This window comes from Mobula birostris, chromosome 24 (assembly GCF_030028105.1).
Source record: "Mobula birostris isolate sMobBir1 chromosome 24, sMobBir1.hap1, whole genome shotgun sequence".
Classification (NCBI taxonomy): domain Eukaryota; kingdom Metazoa; phylum Chordata; class Chondrichthyes; order Myliobatiformes; family Myliobatidae; genus Mobula; species Mobula birostris.
Genome location: NC_092393.1, coordinates 13,271,871 through 13,286,232, shown reverse-complemented (window position 1 = coordinate 13,286,232; position 14,362 = coordinate 13,271,871). Strand labels below are relative to the sequence as shown.

At 40.5% G+C, this 14,362-nt stretch overlaps 1 protein-coding gene across 2 annotated transcripts in view; it reads right to left on the bottom strand.

The window, feature by feature from the left end:
• Nucleotides 1-14,362, bottom strand: part of cacna1g (calcium channel, voltage-dependent, T type, alpha 1G subunit) — a 360,201-nt gene that overhangs the window by 220,327 nt on the left and 125,512 nt on the right. For both annotated transcript variants that reach the window (XM_072242528.1, XM_072242529.1), the window contains exon 9: nt 2,944-3,095. In XM_072242528.1, the coding sequence (XP_072098629.1) occupies nt 2,944-3,095 (152 nt within the window). The remainder of the gene's footprint in view (nt 1-2,943; nt 3,096-14,362) is intronic.

Here is a 14,362-nt window from a genome sequence, read left to right as displayed (position 1 = left end):
AGGGATTGGACAGGCTAGATGCAGGAAGATTATTCCCGATGTTGGGGAAGTCCAGAACGAGGGGCCACAGTTTGCGGATAGAGGGGAAGCCTTTTAGGACCGAGATTAGGAAAAACTTCTTCACACAGAGAGTGGTGAATCTGTGGAATTCTCTGCCACAGGAAACAGTTGAGGCCAGTTCATTGGCTATATTTAAGAGGGAGTTAGATATGGTCCTTGTGGCTACGGGGGTCAGGGGGTATGCAGGGAAGGCTGGGGCGGGGTTCTGAGTTGGATGATCAGCCATAATCATAATGAATGGTGGTGCAGGCTCGAAGGGCCGAATGGCCTACTCCTGCACCTATTTTCTATGTTTCTATGTTTCCATGTCTGGAGGATATTGAGGAAAATGCAGAGCAGAATAAAGCAAAATAAAAGGAAGCTTGTAGCAATCAGAAATCTTGTAGAAAGTATACAGATGAAATCAGAAAAGTAAGATGAAAAAGGGGGTGAAGGGAAAGCTGTTGGAAGCATTCTGAGCGGCAGCATAAACAGTGGTTTAACAAAACACAGGTTAATCAAGGACAGTAAGTGTGGATTTATTAAGTGAAGCCTATATATACAAAATAGATTTTTTCAAAATTAACAAAGAGAGTCAATATGGAATTTTAGCAAGGCTTTTGACAAAATTCCAAATAGGGTATCGACCAAGAAAGTAAAAGTCTATAGGATCCAGGAAATGTAAATTAATGCATTTGGGGAGGGCAAACATGGCGATTCCTTTAATAGACGTGATTGTATTATTATTAACTCCCCATCTGATAATGGAAACTAAAATAGCTTCTTGCTCATAAGCTCATTAGAAAGCCCATCTATGAATCTCTGTTTTACATTATGTTTATGCTGTTAGGATAACTGACAGAAAGCTTGAAAGAAGACAGAACTGGATGGTTACTGGAGTAAATTTGTGTTTTTCTCCCGGGAGTACAGTTCACTTACGCAGTACTCAGTGTTTCAGCATTGCAGTACAGTACAAGTCAGGTTGACCACTACTGAATTTCAGGTTCCTTCAATTGAACAAATGAATCAGGGATTAAACATGTGAAAAGCAAAGTAAGAAAATGGGATAGGTGTAAGTCACTTGGCTCCTCAGGACTGCAGATGTAATGTATTCCTGATGTTCATGATATTTGCATCTGTAGTTGCAAAGACAAAACAATTTGAAAGAAAATAAAGTGCTTTTGGCTTCAGGAGATAAGACTGAATGCACAGCATGAGTGCCCCACTGCCATTTATTACTTTCAATGGTACGGGTTTGTCCTCTGGAATGAATGGAATGGAATGGGATCAACATCATAAATGCCCAGAATCACTGACTTTCACAGAGGAATGGAGTCAAACCTACTTGTTAGGTTCCATGCCACTTCTACAGTTTGGTTAGGAGAAAGGGTAGTTCAGACTGAGAAAGATGGACTGAAATCAAAACAAAAGTTTCACCTTACATATTTCATACCAGGATGGCTACAGTCAGTAGAGATTACTGACAAGCCATTGTGTCACAGTGGATTTTGGGTTTGTGAACCCAGAGTTTAATGCCATTGTGTGTTCCAAGCAAGCAAAGTAAGATGAACACGTTAATTCAAGAGAAATTGATCGCTGTTTTGAAATTGATGAACCTGTACGTGCACAAGATAGCAAATGGGGGAGCTGGTATCAAGATGCATCATTGATTGCACAGCTTCATTGCTGATTCATTGGGTGAAGGCACTGTCATTAAATCTCCAAAAACCTTTAAATATGGCAATGTTACTTGTATGGTTCTGTTGTAACATTGTACATTTTATAAGTATTTTATTTGTTTATGTTTTAAGGGTGATCCTCTAAGAAACAGCAAGCACAAGATGCAGGAGGAACTCAATGAGTCAGGCAGCATCTATGAAGAGAAATAAAAAGCCGATGTTTTGGGCCATGACCCTTCATCAGGTCACGTTGCCTAAGAATTCCAGCATCTGCGGATCACTCGTCTTTAGAGTAAAGGTTCCTTTAGGTGTGATGGTATTGTTATAAATTTCCACTCATAATCTGATGTCAAAGGAAAATAAAATAGCTTCACACAGAAACTGCTAATCTGTAAAATCTGATTTTGTTTGATGTTTGCATAGAGCTGTTACAATAGGTAATCCATGATAAATGGCAGGATACTTAGAGGAACAGAGAGTTCTTGGTGTGCAGGTCACAAATCCATGAAGGATAGATAGGTTGTGTCATAAGAAGACAAATGGCCTACTTGCCTTTACTGGCTGAGGCATTCAACACAAGTGCAGGGAGGTCATGCTAGAAATATAGAAAACATTAGTCAGATCACAGCTCAAGTAATATGTACAGTTCTGGTGAAAAGACTGCTGGGAGTACATGATAGCATGAGGGAGATTTAAGAGGATGTTTCCAAGAATGGAAAATTGTGGTTATAAGGATTGTCTAGGATGGAATTAATTTAATGGAACAAAGGAAACAAAGAGATGAAAAAAAGTCCTTAGCAGAGAGGTCGGCAATTAAAGAGATTTAAAAGATTAAGTCAACAGTCGAATATTATGGGGGTTTGAGGAAAAAGAAATGGAGGTGGAGGTCTGGAATCACTGTGTGAAAGAGTAATGGAGACAGGGGCCTTTATCATATTTAATGTACCTGAATCTGCACTTGAGTTCTCTGGACCAATATCTGAAACTTGGGATTTATCTTAAATTTCTCTCTGATTGGGTTGAAAGATGCCTTGTATGCCATGAAATTCTATGCTTTGACAACAGCTTGAAGTGGAAGTTGGCAAATTAGATTATGTCCAGTTTGAATTTCCTAATATTTGTACTTCTAATGGCCTCTAAAGTTAATGGTTTGGTACTTCCAATTTATACTGTAAGAAGTTTAGTCTGAGGCTGCAATACTATATATTTACATATGGTACTTTACCTAATAACAACAATGATACCATCAAAGATGTTGTAAGGATTCTTGATGTAGCCAATAGGCCCATACACCAGGATCTTCAAAAGCATTTCCAATGCAAACAGGCTGGTGAAGACAATATTGCTGATCTCCAATGCATTAGTCAGTTCCTCAGGCTGGGGGAATAAATGAAAACATATTAGAATGAGCATACCAGATTTCAAGGCCATTGTTCTTTCTGCATATTATTGTAAGGGATGCTAGTATCAGTATGTATTATTTACTGTTATTTCCCACTTATAAATGCCTTGGATTGATGCATAGTAAAGCTTTTCTGATCTACCTTCTGATAGAGAGGTAATGTTGCAGCTATATAGGATCCTGGTCAGACTCCACTTGGAGTACTGTGCTCAGTTCTGGTCACCTCACTACAGGAAGGATGTGGAAGCCATAGAAAGGGTGCAGAGGAGATTTACAAGGATGTTGCCTAGATTGGGGTGCATGCCTTATGAAAACAGGTTGAGTGAACTCGGCCTTTTCTCCTTGGAGCGATGGAGGATGAGAGGTGACCTGATAGAGGTGTATAAGATTATGAGAGGCATTGATCGTGTGGATAGTCAGAGGCTTTTTCCCAGGGCTGAAATGGTTGCCACAAGAGAACACAGGTTTAAGGTGCTAGGGAGTAGGTACAGAGGAGATGTCAGGGGTAAGTTTTTTACTCAGAGAGTGGTGAGTGCGTGGGATGGGCTGCCGGCAATGGTGGTGGAGGCGGATACGATACGATACGATACGATACGATACGAAAGTCTCTTTTAAGAGACTTTTGAATAGGTACATGGAGCTTAGAAAAATAGAGGGCCAGGGTAAGTCTAGTAATTGCTAAGGTAGGGACATGTTCGGCATAACTTTGTGGACCGAAGGGCCTGTATTGTGCTATAGGTTTTCCATGTTTCTATATTTCTACACCAATAACATACTTCAACCTAAATCCAGAAGAATGCCTTTGAATGTAATGGTGTGAACTTTTCCATTAAACATTCACTTACCTTTCCAAAGTCCATGCTCCATTAAAGGTCACTGATCCCTATTGTGAACTCAATTAACACAGACTAGGAGAAGCATTTTAATTAAGTTCTTTTGCAGTCAGCAAAGGGTCAGCACTTTCATCCCATTGGTTTGGCTGGATCTTAAACTAGAATCTCTCTGATAATCCGCTGAACTATTCAACCACAGTTAAGAGGCTATTATTATGTTATCTTCCTACAACGTCATTTACAGTAATTACAAAAGAGAGATGAATGTTTGAGTTGGACATCAGAGAACAAATTGAATTGTGTAAATTTTTTTCTTGTTAGTTCATTGGTTGGAGATACTCTTGTCTTCTTTAATGTAGAATGAAAGAGGCAATTAACCAGTTTGTTGCCTTTGTGAAAGCAGACTGTGAATTTCATACTATGTCCCAAGACCACACGCACATTGCACTGGAGATCACAGATGATTGTCAGAGTGCAAGCATCAGCTGATTCCATTCCCCCTCCTGGGAGCCAATAAACTCAGCTGAAGTACAGCTGGAAGCCAAAGTCCTGGCAGGAGCACGAGACTGCAAAGTGTTTTGATCAGATCTTTCCTTCATACCAAAGCATGATTTAATACAATTTGTATGTGGGTTTCAGCAGGCTTTGGGGTGAAACTGAACTAGAATCATGGTCTAGAATTTGCTTAATGCCGGTGATTGTAAAAGGAATAAGGTGCAGTGTGAAAACAGGCCCATGAACTTGCTACATGTTCATTTAGCATTGCCCTTTGAGTAAGATTGCATCCCATAACTCCTGTGTCTCCAGACTTTAGAGTACTATGATGCTACACCTATAAGGAGTTTGGTGCTGAAGTCATCAGAACTCAAAAGAGGATGCCAAAAGTGTTAACAGATCAAGTTTTGAATAAAAGGTAGAAAGAACAGCAAAAATTATACATTATAGGCATAGTGTTGTTAAGAGCTAAGTACAAAATTAAACATAATCCCCTGATGTATTAATATTAAACATTTCACTGAGTCTATTTGAAACATCTTCACTTTAGATCTGAAGGTTCATTTTGAAAGTTAACATTCATGCTTAACATTGTCAAAACTGGATTCACTAAAGCAAGCCCAAATACTTGAAATGTGCTCCAAGTTTCCTGGCAAATTATCTGGCATTTGGAAAAGCATGTCTCAAATATTAAAACAAATACATATCTCACAAATTCTTTAATAAACACAGTACTCCTCTGTATGAGACAGCCAGCCAAATAATCTTTTAAAAAAAAAGCTTAATCAAAATAAATGTTCATGTGGTTGTGCTATTTCTGTGAAGATTGTGAAATGATAAGTCACACTATTACTAATTACTTGATTAATAATTCACTCAGATGGATTTGACACATTGCTCATTACAAAAATAAACCATGGTAAGCTTTCATAAAATGAGGGCAATAAGAGGATTGATGCTACAAGGAAAGGTGTGGCTGGTCATGTTCAGAGGCTGTGGATGAGTCATTGACAAAATGTGGCAGTTTGGGTCTGAATGGCTGATATGGCAGGCTAAGTTAATGTTGTTGGATCCTCCTCAATTACTTAGAGGAGATAGAGATAGTTAGAGCTTTATCATCCCATGGAATTTATCTGTGATGTTTAGATCCTGTGGAAACAAAGATGAAGTCTGCTCATTCCTCTGAAAAACAATATCCCTTATGCTTTTCTAACCTACCTGACCAAATATTTACACACAATTTTAGTGCCCTTAATTATCTTTGATGTCTACCTTAACTAACTGTTTCAAACATTTGAGAAACAAATATATTTGAAATAAGTTTTTTTAATATGTATGTAATTAGTTTATGTACTCGGCTTCAATAAACTTGACCATTTGAAATAACATCAGGTTTGACCAACATTAAAACTCTACAGGAGATAATCAATAAAACTCTACTCTGAGTAACTTGAGTTTAGGTGTATTTTGGGTGATAGAATAACTAGCAGCTTTGACGATTCTCACAGGTATGTCGAAAGATCACATGGACTTACACAAAAGAAGAGTATAATTCGTATTGTTCATTAACCCAATGGCCTCACTTTAAGGACTCTTTATCTCAATATCCCATGCTCTTGTTATTTAATGCTATTTATTCATATTTGCATTTGCACAGTTTGTTGTCTTCTGCACTCTGCTTGATCTTTCATTCACCCTGTTGTAGTTACTTTTCTGTAGATTTGCTGAGTATGCCCACAGGAAAACAAATCTCAGGGTTGTTTATGGTGATAAACATAATAATAAAATTCACTTGAGTTTGAGGAAGTGCAAGTGAATCACTGCTTCACCTAGACTGACTGTTTTAATAGATGGAAGGAAGAGGTAAAAGGACAGGTTTGCATTGGGTCATCACTTCACGGAGTATCTGTGTACTGGCCACAAGGTTGACTCTGAAATCCATTTGCTTGCCACCACAATTCTCCGTTCCACTCTAACCAATCTGTCTGCGGCTTTGTTACAACAGTATCAGCTTGAGCAATATGGCTCCTCGTCTTTTTCTAGGTGCATTTTGGGCTTTGCATTTGATATAAAATTCTACAACTTCAGGCAACACTTTTCTTCTATCTATATCAGAATGGCCCATTTCAGCCGTGATGTTTGTGCAGTTTCTCTTTCTTCATTCACAATCTGACGTTCTAGATATGCACTGCAGTTTTGCATTTTATACATTTTACATTTCTTTCTTTGTGTTCTCACTCTCTTTCATAGCGTTTGTGCTCTTTTGTTCTTGTTCTCTCTAAAACTGCTTCTTCCTCTACCTTATCTGCAACAGAGCACCAATTTGATTACACTCATTCTTTTGATCTGGCCAGGAGAGTGCTTCTAGCATTTTATGCTTTTATGTCAGATTTCCAACATCTTTGGTTATCAAAGGGGGATCTAAATCAGCTGAGGAATGGCAAATGGAGTTTAAACCAGATAATGTGTGATGTTGCATTTTGAAAGTCACAAAGGTAGGGATTTCACAGTGAACAGTGGTGCCCGAGGAGCGTTGTAGAAGAGAGGTCATTGAAGTTCAGGTGCATAGTTCTCTGAAAGTGGAAATGCAGGTTAACTGGGTAGTGAAGGTGGCATCACTAAGTTGGGAGGTTAAATTTGAAGTCATACAAGACACTTGTGTTCAAAGTTCGAAGTCCATAGGTTGTAGAATTAGTTCAGAGTTGTGGTAATTGAAGTAATGCACACTGGTTCAGGAGCTTGATGGTTCTAGAGTAACAACTGTTCTGGAACCTGGCGGTATGGGACCCATTGGTAGTAGTGAGTAATAGCCTGGATGGTGTGGGTCATTGATGATGGATGATGTATTCGTGTAGTAGCACTCCATGTAATTATACTGAGTAGTGGGGAGGGATTAGCTTGTGATATTCTGGGCGGTATACATCACATTTGATTCTTGGGTAGTGGTGTTTCCAGACCAGACCATGATGCAATGTTTAAGATACACTCAACTGTGCACCAATAGAAACTTGTCAAAAATTTTGGTGACATGCCAAATCTAAGCAAGATTTTAAAAAAGTAGAGGCTCTCTTGTGCCTTCTTTCTGATGGACCTTTCTGGATCTCTGGTGTCTTTCTCCTGTAGTTGATAACTAGCTCTGGTTTCGTTGACTTTGAGTGAGAAGTTGTTGTTGAGTCACCTCTCAACTAGATTTTCAATCTCCCTCCTATATACTAATTGGAGATCACCTTTGATTCAGTCAACAATAAACACGAGCTTCTTCAGGTCCTGGAAATCCAGATGCATGCATATAAAATGCTGGAGGAACTCAGCAGGTCAGGCAGCATCTATGGAGAGGAATGAACAGTGGATGTTTTGGGCCAAGACTATCAGGATTGGAAAGAAGGGGAAGAAGCCAGAATAAGAAGGTGGAGGGAAGGGAAGGAGTACAAACTGGCAAGGTGAAACCAGGTGAGGTGGATATAGGTGGGTGGTGGAGTGGAGTTGAAGTGAGAAGCTGGGAAGTGGTAGAAATCTGATAGGAGAGGAGAGTAGACCATCGGAGAAAGGAGCGGAGGAAGGGCACCAGAAGGGGGTGATGGGCAGCTGAGGAGAACAGAAGGGGTAAGAGGGAATCAAAATGGAAAAAGAGATAAGGGGTGAGGGGGGAGAAATTACTGGAAGTTACAGAAATCAACATTCATGCTGTCAGGCTACTCAAATGGAATATGAGATGTTGCTCCTCCAACCTGAGAGTGGCCTCATTGTAGCAGAAGTGGAGGCCATGAACCAACATGTCAGAAAGGGAGTGGGAACTGGAATTAAACTGGATGGCCAAAGGAAAAGTCCTCGGTCAACAATGATGGTGACATCAGCAAACTGAAATATGATATTGGAGGTGTACTTAGCCCCTCAATTATATAAAGTGAGTATTGTAAGGGAGCAAGCACAGAGCCTTCTGGTGCACCTGGTGAGTGTGGAGTAGATGTTGTTGCCAATCTGAACTAACTAGTGAGGAAATAATGGATCCAGTTGCAAAGGGAGATACCGAGGCCCAGTTCTTGTAACGTGGTGATGTGTTTAGGAGGGATAATCATTTTTAATGTTGAGTGCAGTCAGTGAAGATCATTCTGATATTTATATCTTCATTGTCCAAGTGTTTCAGAGCTGAGTGAAGAGCCAATCTATTTTTGACCTGTTGTGATGGAAGACAAATTGGAGTGGATCCAGGTCACTCCTTAGGCTTGTGAGAGGGTATTGTGTTCTGTTCTAGTCATCCATTATATGAAAAATGTAATTTAACTGAAAAGAATGCAGCAAAAAAATACAAGGATATAGCCAGGACTTGAAGAATTGAATTATAGAGAGAGGCTGAGCAGGTTAGGACTTTATTCCTGGAGGATAGGAGAATGAGGGGTGATTTTATAGAGGTGTTTAGACAAATAGGGTGAATGCATTCAATTATTTTTCCAGGGTTGGGGAAATCAAGAACTAGAGGACATAGGTTTAAGGTGAGAGGGAAAAGATTTAATAGGACCCAGAGAGACAACTTTGTCATCCAGAGGCTGGCCAGTATATGGAATGACCAGCCAAGGGAAGTAGTTGAGGCAGGTATGTTAACAACATTTAGGCTGGACTTGGACAGATACATGATTGGAAAGGTTTAGGAAGATATTGGCCAAAAGTAGGCAAATGTGACTGGCTTAGGCAGAGTCTTGGTTGACATGGACCAGTTGGGCCAAAGAGTCTTCACCTGTGTTTTAAGACTTGGAATGTAACTCAGAAATTATAACACTGTAGAAAATAGCCTGACTTTGATACTAGCAGGAGAGAGGAAAGAGCTGTACCCATTCAATCAGACCAGGTAGGAAGCTGGTGGTGTGAAACTTAGTTTAAAGAGGAGTCTGCATTTCCAGTAGTCTAAGGCTAGTAGGATTTTAACTAAAAATTAAGATCTTTCAACCACCAGTGGTACTGCAGACAGGAAGAGTGACACAATCAGTCACCAGCAGATATCGGCAGGTAGTAGACCACTGAAATAGGAACTGCTGTCAGGGAGGTGACCTGATCAATCACTATAAACTGTGCTAGGGTGCATCATCAGCAGATTGATACCTAAGAAAGTCAAGAACTGAAGGTTTGGTAAATAGTATTGAGGTATATCGAGAAGAGAACGCCATGTTCAGTTATTATGTCAAGATTACAGGAATCTGTCATCCTCAAGAGTGAGGAATTCCTTTTATTTGCAATGTACTAAACATAGTTAATCATAAGTTCCACCCAGTTGCTAGTGGCCCACTGCGAATGTACTGGTTGAGGTAGGTATCAGTCTTTCATTGTAAACAGCAATAGCTTGGTCGGGTTTTGAGTCTTGCATTCAGTTCTGTTCACTGCATTATGGAACTGATATACTTTCATTGGAGAAGGCACAGGGATTTAGAAAGATGCTGCTGAATGGAAAACTGTAGCAGTGAGGAAAGACCAGATAATTTAAGATGGATTTACACTTGAACAACACCTGTTCTTGGTATTCATACACACTGAGAAGTTTGAGAAACCAATTAAGGCAAACAAAATAATGAAGGGTTTACCTGTATAAAATAGGAAGGGCTCATTTTTCTGACAGAGGGGGTCAAAGCTAGGAGCCATAAATTGAAAGCAATTGGTAGAAGGATTAGGTAGAGATGAAAAAAATCACCTAGTGAATGGGAGTTTGGATGGGGGGAGGGGAGAGGATGTCTGGCACCCACTGTCTGAGAGGGTAGTGGAGGTAGATTCCTTAAAGGAACTGGTTATAATAAGGAATAGGTTGGGTAGCTCCTTTTCAACTGGCTGATTTGCTTCTCTTGCAATTTCTCTTATTGCATTTCCTTGCAATACCTGCTATTGAACTACTGATGTGGTTGTAATGCTAAATTAATAATGGCTCTAGACAACACTCCAAGTGATTGGAATGCGTTGCATTTGTATAGTGGTACAACATTTCACGAAGATATAACTACAAAATATTGACATCAGAGATGAAAGAATTGACATTACCAATGCAAGTTGACCAGCCCAATAAATAATTATTTTATTTCAAAAGTTTCTTCGAATGCATATCATTAAAATTTAAATGTTTTTTAAATTTTTTTGTAAATTAATGCATGAAAAGTTGAAACATTTTAAAAACACAAAAAATCCAAAGCAACACAAAGGAAGTGCTGGAGGAACTCAGCAGGTCAGGCAGCATCTATGGAAAAATGTTTTGGGCCGAGACCCGCCTTCAGGACCTGCCGAAAAGTTTGGGCCCCAAGAGTCGGCTATACTCTTATCCTGGATGCTGCCTGGCCTGCTGGGTTCCTCCAGCATTTTGTGTTTGTTGCTCCAATTTCCAGCATCTGCAGGTTTTCTCTTGTTTAGGACTGGAAAAGGAAGGGGATTAAAATGTAGGGGAGGAGAAAGCGGTTATCTGAAAGGCGGCAGGTGAAGCCAGCTGGATGGGAAAGGTCAGGGGCAGGAGGAGGATGAATTTAATAGGAGAGGGGAGTTGGGCAATAGGAGAAAGGGAAGGAGGAGGGGACCCGGGGGGGGGGGGGCGGGGGGGAGGAAGTGAAAAGCAGGTGAGAAGAATTGAAAGGTGAGAGGGGGGAATAGAGGAAGGAGGTTCTGACCTTTCACCTATTCTCACCTGCTTCTTACTTCCCACCGGGTTCCCTCCTCCTCTTTTCCCTATTGTCCACTCTCCTCTTCTATCAGATTATTTCTTTTTCGGCCCTTGACCTTTCCCACCCACCTGGCTTCACCTATCACTTTCCAGCTAGCCGCTCCCCCCCCCCGACCAAACCTCCTTGATTCAGGCATCTTCCCTTCCTTTCCAGATGTTGGCCCGAAACATCGACAGTGTACGCTTTTCCATTGATGCAGTCTGACTTGCTGAGTTCTTCCAGCATCTACAGTGTGTTGCTGTGGTGAAAAAAATTAGATATTCAAGGACTTCTGTGGTTGATGGTCAGGAATGTTTTGTTAATTAATCTTTTCCGGTCCAGAAGAAGCAAAAGGGAAGCGCTATATAAACTTGCGCTGCACCAGTTACTTTGAAAATGCGACCCTCGCCAGCTCTTTCTGCAAACTTTCGCAGTATCAGCATCCGTGTTTAGCATGGTAAGTATTGGCTGCCTTATTTTTGTCTTAAAGGTCACTTAATTGCCAAACATAAATGAATAGTGCAAGAAGCCAACCTGCTAGCTGCATCACATCTTGCTTATTTCCATAGTTACTCTTCCATATTCAAAGAATCTTTTCAGGCAACATTTTGGGTTGAAATGAATTGTCTTAAATTGCAGGGACGTTAAAGAAATTGAGGTAGCTGATCATTTCTGCTTCTGGTGGTCCATGTTGACTGAAAGGAGATGTGCTTGGCTATAAAGAGTTCCAGAGGTGATCATACCATCAAATAAATACAAATAATTAAATGTGAAATCACTAGAAATTATCTGATGGAACTAGAAATCCTTTGCATCTTCCACTCACACACAATTTTTAGAAGCCAGGGATTATTTTCGTTTGGCTTTAGTCAATGGGCTGCTCATTCTTCATCAGGCTGCTTCCTGAGTTGGCAGGTGGATATGCTGAGTAGAATGGGCATCTATTCTCTAGCATTTAGAAGAATGAGAAATGACTTTATTGAAACAAGCAAAATTGTTGGAAGGGTTGGCATGGTAGATACAAGAAGAAAGTTTCCATTGCCTGAGGAATCTAGAAATAGGGGTTACAATCTCAAAACAAGGGCTGAAATGAAGAAAAATCTCTTTACTCAGAGAGTAGTGAATCATTGGACTTCTCCACTCCAGAGTGTTGCAGATTCTTGTGATTGCATTCATATTGATAAATAGATTTTAAAGGAATCAAGGGATATGGGAATGGGCAGAAAAATGAATTTTTTTTAGAATTTTAGAATTAGAATTTTATTTCTTACATCCTTCTCACACATGGAATAAAAATGTTTACGCTGCGCCTCTGTCGCTGTGTACAAGCAATGAGGAAGGGAAATGTGGGCGGATATTGCCCAAACACTGATTGTATACATAATTGTCTTGTATACACGTATGTACAGTCAGATATGCAATCAGATCAATGCGTATTGATCGATCTGGTGACTGGTGAAAGAAGCTGTCCTGGAGACTGTTGGTACGGTTAATGCTGCGGCACTGTTTGTTGGACAGAAGCAGCTGAAACAGTTTGTGGTTGGGGTAATCTTTTTTACACACCTGCTGCTGTAAATGTCATGAATAGAGGACAGTTCACATTCACAGATGTGCTGGGCTGTCCGCACCACTCTCTGCAGTGCCCTGCGATGGAGGGTGGTACATTTCCCGTACCAGGTGAAGACACAGCCAGTCAGGATGCTCTCAATGGTGCCCTGATAGAAAGCCCTGAGAATTTGGGAAGTCATGCCAAACTTTTTCAGCTGTTTTAGGTGATAGAGGAGCTGTTGTGCTTTATTCACCACACAGCCGGTATGTACAGTCCAAGTAAGATCCTCGGTGACATGTACACCGAGGAACTTGAAACTACTTAGCCTCTCAGTTACAGTCCTGTTGATGTCAATAGGGTCTAGCCTGTCTCTGTTCCTCCTGTAATCTGTGATCAGCTCCTTCATGTTTTCGACATTGAGGCAGAGGTTGTTTTCTTGGCACCATTGTGTCAGGGTATTGACCTGTCCTCTGTAGGCTGTCTCATCATTGTTGGAAATAAGGCCTATCAATGTCGTGTTCATCTGAAAATTTGATCAGATTGGAGCAGTGCATGGCAACACAGTTGTGGGTGTATAGGGAGTAAAGGAGGAGGCTCAGGACACAGCCCTGGGGGGGGAAGGGGGGTGGGTTGCGGCTCTTGTGCTGAGGGTCAGAGGGGAAGAAGAGAGGGAGCTCATCCTTACCACCTGCTGGCAAGCTGATAGGAAGTCCAGGATCCAACTGCGCAAGGTCGGGTGCAGGCCAAGGTCTCTGAGCTTCTCAGAGGTGCAAGTTCATGTTAAGTTGCGGAACAGACCTGAAGGACGGAAGGGTGTACTCCTGATCTTATTTCTAATGTTCTTCTGTTCTCCAAATTTCTGTTTGGCTGAAATGTAGGCATACTCTTACCCCATAGCCCTGTACTGTGCCTGCTGTACATTAGCTTAAAGGCACCTTACAAATGTATATTGCATTAAAGGTGGAGTTGCCTGAGTTGAAAGTCAAGTCATTGCTCGCTGTTGCTCTGTTACCCTATCAGTCAGCTATTCACCCTTTCAGGTTCTGACTTTGATCCAGACTGTCCTATTGCCGGTTTGCAATGCAAATATTCCTAATATTGTCAAATATTTTCAGGGTCACTTAGTCTATGGAGAATTTATCTCAAAATGCATCGGATGAAAGAGTTAAACTGCATACTGATGCTGAGAATTCTGTATATCACAATGACTGGTGTTATGATTACAGACGGGTTGATGTTCCACAGGGACAAAGAACAGGTTTGGTTCACATTGATCTTAAAATTCCTGCCGGGAAAATGAAAGGCAGTACCCTAAACGATGATATGTACTATTTATTATTAATTTGATTATTATAGGTACCTATTTATTAAACCACAGATGATCTTGAGAAATTTATAAAAGGAAAGTTGGGTTGCAGCAGAGGAGAAAAGCTGAAGACTAGAGTGAGCTGATGCAATATTGGAATTGTCTTGGTATCTTCATTCATCCATTCATTCACTTCTGACCCATTTGAGGATTATCCTGCTCATTGATTTTAAGGCTTTGGAAGCTTGTGGAAAGATGCCGACAAGCTGCTTCCAGAATTAGCACAACACTGGAAACCGCAACAGTTAATTACAAGCTGTGGTTTCTATGATGTTCAAATAGAAGTCAATTATAAGGTGTTAAGCAGTTTAAAAAAAAAGCAAGAAAAAAAATC